This window comes from Paramormyrops kingsleyae, chromosome 16, assembly GCF_048594095.1.
Source record: "Paramormyrops kingsleyae isolate MSU_618 chromosome 16, PKINGS_0.4, whole genome shotgun sequence".
Classification (NCBI taxonomy): domain Eukaryota; kingdom Metazoa; phylum Chordata; class Actinopteri; order Osteoglossiformes; family Mormyridae; genus Paramormyrops; species Paramormyrops kingsleyae.
In genome coordinates, this window is record NC_132812.1 from 1,780,757 (window position 1) to 1,792,149 (window position 11,393).

Sequence of the window (11,393 nt, forward strand, 5' to 3'; positions counted from 1 at the left end):
TGTGGGGAACTTGGTCAAATTTATTGTGGGAGAATATAATCGTGCTTTAGTCCAGTCCAATCCAGACGTAGAAACTTTCTGTAATGGAAAAGGTGTATGAGATTGAGGATGGGAGAGATGTGTGCTGGCAATGTCTGAAAGAAGACATATCTGAGGGAGCAGAAGGTCCTGCTGGAGAAGAGATCTGTCATGTGAAAGTGATCTGTGATGAGCGAGACCTGGATCGTTTCGTAAAGCAGCCAAAATGTTTCCCTGAATAGTTTCACCTTTGGCTAAGTATATTCTTAAACCCCTAACCATATTTCTGTTTCTGGTATTACTCTATACTCATGAAGATCTTGTGTATGGTACACTAACACAACATTAGTGCTCTCTGCATTACAAAGAGCCTTAACCTCCTGAGACCCAAGGAAAAAAGTGTCCTTCAATTGTAGGTTATTTGTCTTTGGAGGAAATAAGACATCTTACAATTTAGATTTTTTCAAATTTATTCTTATTTTAATTTCACAGCATGTCCTCTTTAGTGCACAACAAGAATAAATACGTTTCCCAACATCAGTGAAAAAATAAATGCAAAAATACAATGTCCACTACAATGGACATAAATGAATAGGTCGGGTCTCAGGAGGTTAAAACTGCTTTAAAGACTCTTTCCTTGAGTAAGAGAAATTTCTGGAGGCCTGATTGCCAGGAATTAAAGTGCCTTCTGCAAAAGAGTACCTGTCACGACGAAAGATGCGGGAGCAAGCCTGGTCATAAAGCATAAGGGGTTTTATTACACTGAAAAGAACAATAACTAGAAACAAACACGATCTAGGGGAATTAAAATGGGAGGAATGGAGGAAGGCTGAGCACAGGCAACACAAGGGTATAACATCAATGACAGGACTGGGGAACACAGGACTGGGAAGCACTTAGATATAAGACAGGCCAGCAGTGTTGGGCATTTCAGCCCAGAAGCTACAAATCCAGATTTTTTTTCTACCAATGAGTTGAGTACTCTGTGACTGTGACCCTTTATGCTCATCTGGTTGATAGAAACAAAACCATTTTCAGGACTTGTAGCTACAAGACCTGAAATGCCCAAAATTGTAGATGAGGGATTAACTGGAGTGATTAACACAAGGGCAGGAACGAGAGGTAAGACCAACGATTAACAGACGTGGCTTGTTAGTGTCATGCTAAGAAGGAGACAGGAGGATCAGATGGGCAGGATTTTACAGTACACTTAACCTCAGATAAGTGGCTTCAGACTGCTACCACAGTTTGTCTCCATTTCTTGAGATGTTGCTGAGCACAGGGATATCACTAAAACTAGGGCTGTTGGCTCTCACATTCTGAGCACGAGAAGCATGCATTTTAACTTCCTCACACCATCAAAATAAAACTAACAATTTTGCTACAATCACTCATCCCCACCCAGCCAGCAATCTAAATTCTACATGGGGCTTTCCATAAAAGTTGACATCCCAGCTAAAATGCCATAGCTCTAATGTGCAAATGCTATGCTCTTTCAGGCCCCTGGAAGAGGTCTGCGGAGGGTGGAACTGGCTAATGAGTGCAGCTGAATGATTTATTCATTCTGAACATTGACATTTGCTGCCAAACAGGATGCAAATGCAGGATGGGAAGTGAGGCTAATTTCTCTGCCCGCAGAAGCATGGACTCATGGGGGATGTTCAATGAATTCTTAACGAGCTCCCTTCCACAATTCCAAAAGGCTGTGAGATGATTGGGTTGTAAGTATTACAGTCATATACCAATGATGCCAAGAACCTTTCCTACTCATCACTGCAGTGATCTGCTGTAGCCAGCTGACCCTATCTGTTACAGACAGTGATTTTTGTGTGTCTTTGGGGGAGGCTGACAATATGCTGGCTGTTAATTGTACTTCTGTAGGGTAAAATGGGACAATCAGAATATATCTCAATGAAAAATAAAGGAGAAAAGAAGTTGCTCGTCACTGGAGGGGAAGCTAGCGTGCTGTAAATGGACATGTGGCACAGAAGTTTGTTGGATAAAATCCCAGGAAATAAAAATGTAAATGTAAGTGCTCCAGTGGAAAATACAGTCAGGAAAGTCAGGTATAGAGATTAAAATGTAAACTATATGCATCTTAAGTCACTGTGTAAGCACATCTGGTGGAAAAAAAACACATCCTGAAACAAAAGAAGATTGACTGAGGTCAGGAACTCAACACAATCTGATGCCTTGCTGGTAGGTGAAAGTATTCTGTTTATGTTTTCTAGCCCTCTGAGCCCCCTTGGGGTGGAGTAACTGGTTGTAACTGAATGTTAATTTAATTTCAGGCTACTTTGTTTCACACCTCAGAGTCTGTGTCAAATGCCATGTAATGCCTTTCAGTGTCATGTTCAATTATAAATTAACAAAATGTGTCGGGGTGGGACTTGGAGAAGAATCATATGTCTCTGCCCCTCAAGACAAAACCCAAACAATGACCACCTCCCCATCCCCTGGGGATGGACATATTGCATACAGATGGCACATGGCATAGTGGCTAAAGGGGAGGATGAGGAGGTACCGCTTTTCATCCAGAGATGCTGTTATTGTTTACTCATAAACCCATGGGGCTGTGTAACCAATCAAAGTTCCCATGCTGAGACCCTGTCCATTGCTGAAGGTGCCTACAATGGGGATGTGAGCATCAGAAATGGTCCTTGAAAGAATGTGGCCTTGTCTGGCGAGTCATATTTTCTGTTACATCATGTGACTGGCTAAGTGTGAGTGTATCATTTACCTGGGGAATAGATGGCATCAGGATGCACTATGGGAAGAAGACAAGCTGGCACAGACAATGTGATGCTCTTCCAGGAAACCCTGGAACCTGGCATTCATGCGGATGTTACTTTGACACCTACCACCTACCTACACATTCTTACAGACCAGTATACCCCTTCATGGAAATGGTATTCCCCAGTGGTGGTGGCCTCTTTCAACACACTACAAAATGGTTCAAATTCCCCAGATCTCAGTCAGATCAAGCATATGTGGGATGTGTTGGACAAACAAGTCACATCCATGGAGGCCCCACCTCACAACTTGCAGGACTTAATGGATGTCTTGGTGCCAGATACCACAGGAGACTTTCAGAAGTCTTGTGGAGTCCATGACTCAATGCGTCTGAGCTGTTTTGGTGGCACAAGTGGACATGGGTGACTCATGAAGAAATTAATGCTGAAATGAATCTAGATAGATAGATAGAGATACTTTATTCATCCAGAAGGAAATTTAGGTGTCCAGTAGCTTATACACAGTATACATACATATAGGCGCTCAGACCTATGACATTCACGCATACATACATACTGCAACAGTACAAGGGAAAATAACAGGAGGGCAGTGTGCTATACAGGCCTAAACACTTAAGTCCATCACACTCCTCCCTTCACTGTGATGTTGATGAGCTGTATGGCCCTAGGGACAAAGGACCTTCTGAGCCTGTCTGTTCTGCATGACAGAGACAGGAGCCTATCACTAAACATGCTCCTCTGTTTGGAGAAAGTCTTGTGCAGAGGGTGACGGTCATGGTCCAGTATTGAGAGCAGTTTGCTTAGAGTCCTCCTATCTGCAGCTGATGTCAGTGACTCCAGCTCCATGCCCACCACAGAGCTAGCATTTCTCACCAGCCTGTCCAGTCGTCCAGCATCCCTCTTCCTATTGCTGCCTCCCCAACATACCACAGCATAGAAAAGGACACTGGTCATGACAGACTGATAGAACACAAGCAGGAGTTTGCTGCAGACACTGAAGGACCCCAGCCTCCTAAGGAAGTAGAGCCTGCTCTGTCCTTTCTTGTAAAGTGCTTCAGTACTGGCAGACCAGTCCAGTTTATTGTCCAGGTGAACCCCCAGGTACTTGTATGTACTGACAGTCTCCACATTCACCCCGTCAATGGTGACAGACGGCAATGGAGGGGCAGTCCTCCTGAAGTCCACCACCATTTCCTTCATTTTGGTGATGTTCAGCTGCAGCTGGTTGGTTCCACACCATCCCACAAAGTCCTCCACAAGGCTCCTGTACTCAGCCTCCTGCCCATCCTTGATACAGCCTAAAATTGCAGTGTCATCAGAGAACTTCTGCATATGGCACGACTCAGAGTTGTACTTGAAGTCCGTGGTGTACAAGGTGAACAGTACAGGAGAAAGAACAGTTCCCTGTGGTGCCCCAGTACTCCTGGCCACAACCCCAGATGTGATGTCCCCCAGTCTAACAAACTGGGGCCACTCAGTGAGGTAATCGGTAATCCAAGTCACCAGGCTTGGGTCCACTCTCATCCGCAGAAGTTTGTCTCTCAACAGAAGGGGCTGGATGGTGTTGAAAGCGCTGGAGAAATCAAAAAACATGATTCTCACAGCACTGCCTCCATTGTCCAAGTGAGAGTACAATCTGCATGTTGGTATGCAATTATATTTTTTATATCATTACACTATGATATTATGTCTGATAAAGTGTGTATGCTCTCATAAGTTAACCCAGTATTTGCAGTAACTATTCAATATACCCATGAGTTTGTATACATATACATACATTTATATTCATAGCAGAAATTTGAACCCTGGTTCCAGAGGTGTCAGGCAGCAGTACTAACCACTATGCCACAAAATACAAGACTTTTGACTATTTTGAATGCAGCCATGGGTTTTTATAAAATTGTTTCCCCTTGTGGGAACCAAAGAAATTGTCCTTACAATGTCAAAATAACATGTTTTTATGTCAATGTTGGGACCAAATGTCCCCACAATGTAATATATACATAACCTACACACACACACACACGCACACACACCATTGAACTGCCTAGGATGGACTCCAAGTCTCCTCACAGTACCGACCTGGATATGAGGATGAAGAAGGGATAGCTGGATGGATGAATGCATGTATATAAATTCAGCAGTTAATGGAATAAATATTGTAATTTATTATGTAGATCTATGTTACAGTATGTGGGATGATGTCTTTGATCAAACATAGGCAGACTGGGCAGAAATAAACAGCCATTCATTCCAAGTTAAAATCATATGCACTTATACTAAACATTATAATGTGTTCACATAACTGGGTATTTTTGCTGCACTTGATAAGTACCATGTTCAAGCGTCAAACCAGCAGGCCCCCCCTGAGATTTGAGGAAACAGATTTGACAGATTTGAGTTTTTTAAGTATTTGTTGTTCTGTAGACGTACTTAAATTGCTTGCTGTTAAATACATGGCACTTCACCTTAGGGTTTCCTTAAGGAGGGGATAAAACATTCAGAAAAAGCAAGAATAATTTCAGATGAATTTCATGTTGATTTTTCATGAACAATGAAATTGCACCATGCAAAAATGGTGAAAAATGAACCATGCATCAACAACATTGTTTACCAGAGCCATAATATAAACAAAACAATTATTGTGTTTTTAAAATGTTCTTTGCACTGTGTCCGTGTGTGTATGTGCGTACAGTCCCCTCTGTTTTCCACTTAGAGCAGACACTTCTCAGTAATAAGGAAAAGACATGCTCAGTGTTCTCAGGGCGTTATGAACATAACGTTGTTGCCAGTGAAACTCTATACGTTTAAAGAATGGTGGATTTATCAGCCATCTCTCCTAAACCATAGTTTTTAACTGCCGCAGGTGAAATAATGAAACCCGAAAAGAAACACTACGGTTTCCGTAGGCCACCACTCTGGCAGAAAATCGAGTTGGACACGCCCTCTATCCAATGGGGAAACGCGCGTGCCTTCTGTATAAACGTATCAACGACCAGTGGGCGGGGATTCGGGATGAAAGGGAGACACGCATTGGTCACTCCAAGGTTTTGTGGGTTTTTTTTCCTCCTATTATTTATTTTATTTATTTATTTATTTTTCGAGGAGGCTATAGCAAGGAATTGAAGCCGTAATTTAGAGGTGCCATATAGTTGTCGGTTTTTGCATGTTAGACGCACTAAACGCAAAGCAATTCTGCATGAATTTTGGAGACATTGAGAGCGCCGCTGGATGTAGACCAAATATCAAAGCGTTGGATTTAGGTGACGTCAAAAATACATAGGGTTTGTAATTACCTTCGTAGGGGTTAATGAAGCGCTATGTCGTGAGTTGAAGGGTCTCTGAATCAATTTTAACTGGATTGGAAAAGACACAAGCCCTGTGTAGAGGAAATAAAAACCTGTTTTTAAAATGAGATTCCGAAATCGGCGATGTTGAAGACGGAGATGGTCAATTCAGCTGCTTTATTTAAATTATTAGCCAAGTCTTGTATAATTTACTTGTTTTTACTGCCGATTTGCGATTCTTAGATGGAAACAACTTTGGTAAATTTTTGTCCTGTTAAAGCAATGGTTTATGTTTTATATCTATTTTATTACGAAATCGTACTGGAATGACGACTGTCACTGACACTGATTGCCAGCGATAACATTCGTCTGTAACCATTATTGTTAAGCTGATTTTAACTTTGTTATTCATTTTATTAGCAGAATGGTTTACCCGCGTTTCTCTAAGCCTCTAAAGCGAGCGATTTAGTGTTTTCTCTGACCCTCAAACTCAATAAGCAGTAAGATCAGAGAGGACGCGTACACTGATTTGTAAGCAGTGGAGATGGGCGAAGTATGAAATAAAGGAATTTAAAGATTTTGATTAAAACGCTGTACTCCACAAAACTACGGCATTTAATAAAATACACCAGTTTTACAAACTCACAACGTAGATTGCCTTCGAACAAATACAGATTTAAACAGCATAGCTTAGGTTCAAATGTTTGTCTAATAACCAGCCAATAATTGTTAAGAGCGCTATTCTAATTTTATTTTTACATGATCGTTCTAATATTCCAGCAGTCTCTTTAAAAATACATGGATTCTGTCACCTCAGGATAGCAGCAACAGACACATTTATTTGGTCCATCGTTTGAAGGTACCTCCCGCGAAATCCTATACTCCACGTTTTTTCTTTTATGAAGAAAAGGAAGCTGCAGCCATACATATAACTGGTTTCAACAGAATCTAAGATGCTTTTCTCAGCCAGAACTATGGGCATGTACGCACTTCTTACTGCCTGGATGCTCTTTGGTGAGTATTTGCATAATACCAGCCGTTTATAAATAACTTCTTGTGGTAACAGTACCAGTATAGCTCATTTTATGACGAGGTTTCACTTCATTTAATGAAGTAAAATGGGACATGTTTTATTGAATGACCTTATCCATGTCATTTAATTTAATTTCATTTAGTCGTGCACCGAACTTTGCTTTACTTTCCGACCAACCAACTGGTTACTATATTCAACATGCATGAAAGTCTGGGTAAACAGTTTTGCAAATCTTTAACTGTTTATGAAGTGTCCATATTATTTGCCATGGCTTAGTTATTCTTACATTTTTTCCGTATTCTTTGCTTGACGCACGCAGTGTAACTAAAATGGTGTTAATGTACCTGAATACCCCCCATCAAATGTAATTTATAGTCGAAATCAACGGAGATGTCAAGATCCCCGCATAAGAAAATTTTAGCTATGAGCGTAAATGAATAGGGCCTATTCGATCTGAAGTGCTTTGCCTTTCAGTCCTCAGCAAGCAGCCGGGCTTTTACTGAATGCACTTTTCTAGTTGTGAGATGTATAAGTGCAGCATGCTTTGGTAAGCTTAATGAATTAGAAACTGTCTTAATTTTTATATTATTATTCTTAAAGCAATGGAAGTTTCTGGACTGAACAGATTATCTATTTTAAAATTTGTGGAGTGTTTAAAGTGTGGAATTAGAAAACCGACTGAAATTTATGCTGTGCTTTTACGTTAAACCATGGATATTATCGGCACTTAATCTACACTTATTTTAATCTACACTTATTTTAAGGATGAAGGTTCTGTATGTTTCTGCCTCGATTCTGAGTGTATTCTTGTACATAAAGGAGGAAAGGAACAGAGGATTTAAACAGGTAAATCTGGGGATGAGAAGCTGGGGTCAGCAGAGATAAGCAAAGAATGTGATGATGATGATGATGATTATTATTATTTCACTGTCTGACTAAAACAACACAGAATGTAGATTAATTAGATCATGGTCTTTTAAAAGAACATACTTCAGCTTTCCGTCAAATTGTCCAGAGTGCTTAATAAAGAATAATAGCTGTCTTGTAGCAGTGGTGTAATTATTCATAGCTGGCAGGATTGTAATGAATGAATGTCCCACTTCGCCACCTGGCATCAGTGTGCTGCTGTATACCCACACTGTAATCTGTGACTATTGTTTGGTGTCTCTAACAGTTTCACAGCAAGTATCTCAGGTTATGAAAAATGCAGTCATTGGCTGTGGGTGGTGGTGTCAGAGAGACAAGAGGGGTGTGTGTGTGTGTGTCAGTGTGAGTGACCCTGCAGTACTGTACCTGGAGGTCAGACATTAACACAGAAAGGTATTTATTTAATTATGTTATGCTGAGCCTAACAAGGATGTAGAGAAAGGCATATGTGATTAACTTCACTCTTATTTGGGAATTAGGTATATATTTCAGTTCCACAACCTAGCGTCTATTGTAATGAGTCCCAGCTTGGTTGTTGAGTCACTGAATGGTGCTGGACTTCTGGTAAAGCCATCTCACTGTCACAGAAGTGCCTCTTCCTAAGAATGTCAGCCCACAAAACCAGTGTTGCCTGCTGGCATTGCGAATCATGGTGGGATATGAGCTTAACTTGCCAGATCCCAGTCTTGGTGTATTATCTGTGCCTGTCTGTCTTTCTGTTCTTTATTGTTCATTTCAGAGCAGCCTTACTTGCACATTCCAAAACATTCACAACAATTACTGTGTCTTTATCTGTCTCTCTATCCACTGGAACAGATTTAGCTCACACAGGTGATTCCCCCCTGTTTTTATATGCCTGTTTAGTCAGTTTTGTGTGTGCGTGCGTGTGTACAGTACGTGCATTTGTGTGTGAGTGAGTGCACCTGTGAAGCAGAAAAACAGCATTTAATACCCTTATTTTGTCCAAAAACTTATTTACTCGTTCCCATGCCATCTCAGTCTACTGTCTAGAAAAGACCATGCAATGGGAATTGGTGGCCACAGCCACCATTATTGTGGAATAAAGATTTTATCTTATTTATGAACCAAGATGGCATTGGACTACTTTCTCCGCTGCAGGAATGTTCACTTTACAAAATGTGGGATTTTATGAAAGAGACCCTTTTCACATGACGTCAGGCAACTTCTGTTCTGACTTATCTTTATTTCCAGTTTACCCTAGCACAGGACTGGAACACTGGAATACAAGACAGCTCAATGCTAATAAAGTAAAAAAAGGTAAACTTGAGAATACTACTTTCTCATGGATTTCACCCATTCTCTGGTGCTTCTGCCATGAGTACAGCTAGAAGATGTTAAACAGATTGCAGACATATTTTCTTTAAAGAAATAGTCCAAACTAGACAATGGCTACATACTCTTTATCGAACAGTATCTGATTGATTATGAAGATAAGTGTTTTCAATTGTGTTAACGAAGGTTAAAAAAATAACTATTTAATATTATCAATGTTTTACATTTCTGTTTTGCAACTAAATGCTATTTTGGTCGTATTATTGATTAAGGCAAAAGTCAGTAATCACCAAAATTATAACTACATAGTGAAGTGGGTTTGTTTTTTTTGGTTTGTCTTTTGTTGTGTTGCAATTGCAGTATGCCATGAAGTTCCACCGTGGTTCAGTGTGATGTCAACCTAAATGCGTGCAACAGCAATTCTTTGTCTCTGTCAGCTTACACTTGATTCTGACGCATTTCCTGTGCTACTGAAGTTCATGTCATACTCCTGCGCAACTGCAGCAAAGCAAAAAACAAATTAAACCTTCTTGTTTTTCCTCATAATACGACCAAAATACCATTTAGTTGCAAAACAGAAAGCTAAAACATTGATAATATTAAACGGTTATTTTTAGCTTTCGCTGACGCATCGGAAAATGCTTATCTTCATTCAATGATGAATTTGTAGCCCTTGTCTAGTTTGGACCGTTTCGTTACGGAAAACAAGTCTGCAATCTGTTTAACAACATCTAGCTGTACTTATGGCATATGCACCTGAGACTGGGTGAACATCATGAGAAAGTATTATTCTCAACATTTATTTATATATTTTACTTGATTAGCATTGAGCTTTCTTGTATTTCAGTGTTCTGGTGCAGCGCTAGGATACACCAGAAATAAAGATAAGCTGCTTCGAGTCTGAACAGAAATTGTTCGACGTCAATGTGAAAATGGTCCGTTGGTTTAATGTCTATAGCTGGACCATGAACACCCCTTCTTCAATCCTTTGTAGTTTGATCAGTCTTTTTACATTTAAGGCTTATTGCTGGAATCTTCAATTAAAACATTTTTTCCTCCTCACAAAATATTTTTCATGCTGGACCATGTGTTTATTGGAAATTTTGCATTGATGTTTTTCTTTAGGTCCATTTACATTTTTACTTATTGTTGAAATAGAAAGTAAGTAAACTTGAATTGTGGATTAGAGGGCCATTTGTACAAATGAGTTTTGTCTGGGTGGAAATAAATCCTTTTTTGAGAGGTTTAGTAACATCCTTGGGGGATCTTACAGATGATACCCATAGCTAATGGTTAGGTAGTAAAATTCACAAGTAGTCACCTGTGCTGGGGCCTCTTATGGGGTCAGAGGTGCTTGTTCCCATCTTGTCAATGATGGTGGATTGGTTTAGATCACACTGGGTTAACTGGGATTTATTTAATGCATTTAAATTTATACTGTAATTGCTTGTTTTATTATCCTTTCTGGCTGTGCAAAAGTATAAATTCGTTTAAATGATGGATGGTTACAGTTTAGGCTAGACAAAAAAGTATAAATAAACCTATACTCTGAGTGAAGCCTTGTCAGTTTCTGTTGTCTCAGTGCTGTGTTTGTGAATTTGCTGTTGGCCATTTTTTTAACAGTTTTAGATTTAACTGGCAGTTTTTTCTGCTGTGTTAAACTTAATCTTAAGCCTATGTATATATGTGTGTGTGAAAGGGTGGAAGAGGGAGGATGTAGTGAAAACCGTAGCACCTCTCTTCTCTACTCCTTTTGTAGCGGGAATGGTGTGTTCTGGCTCAACCCCTCTGTAAATATTAGCCCATCATATGAAAGGCTTCTGGCACCATTGTGCCTTGTTTTGATCACCTTGCTAAAGGCCTGAGGTTTTTAAATCGCTGCCGAGAGGAGCAGCTGCAATTCCAGTGCTTTTAAGGAAGATGGAAGAAACTTTGTGTTAATGCCCACTGAATCCTGGAGCTCTGAGGTTGCCATTTAAAGTAGATTCTAAACATAATTAAAGATCCCAGTAGGATTAAACAGGGTAAACATTACCTATTGTTTAACCTTAAAATTCTGTCAATAGATCCAGAGGTCACAGA

The 11,393-nt window shown here is 40.1% G+C and overlaps 1 protein-coding gene across 1 annotated transcript in view; it reads left to right on the plus strand.

The window, feature by feature from the left end:
- Positions 1-5,868: 5,868 nt before the first annotated feature.
- The window catches only part of igsf3 (immunoglobulin superfamily, member 3), a 224,151-nt gene continuing 218,626 nt past the window's right edge, over positions 5,869-11,393 (plus strand). The window contains exon 1 of the mRNA XM_072700949.1: positions 5,869-7,072. Within this exon, the coding sequence (XP_072557050.1) occupies positions 7,012-7,072 (61 nt within the window). The 5' untranslated portion in view covers positions 5,869-7,011. The remainder of the gene's footprint in view (positions 7,073-11,393) is intronic.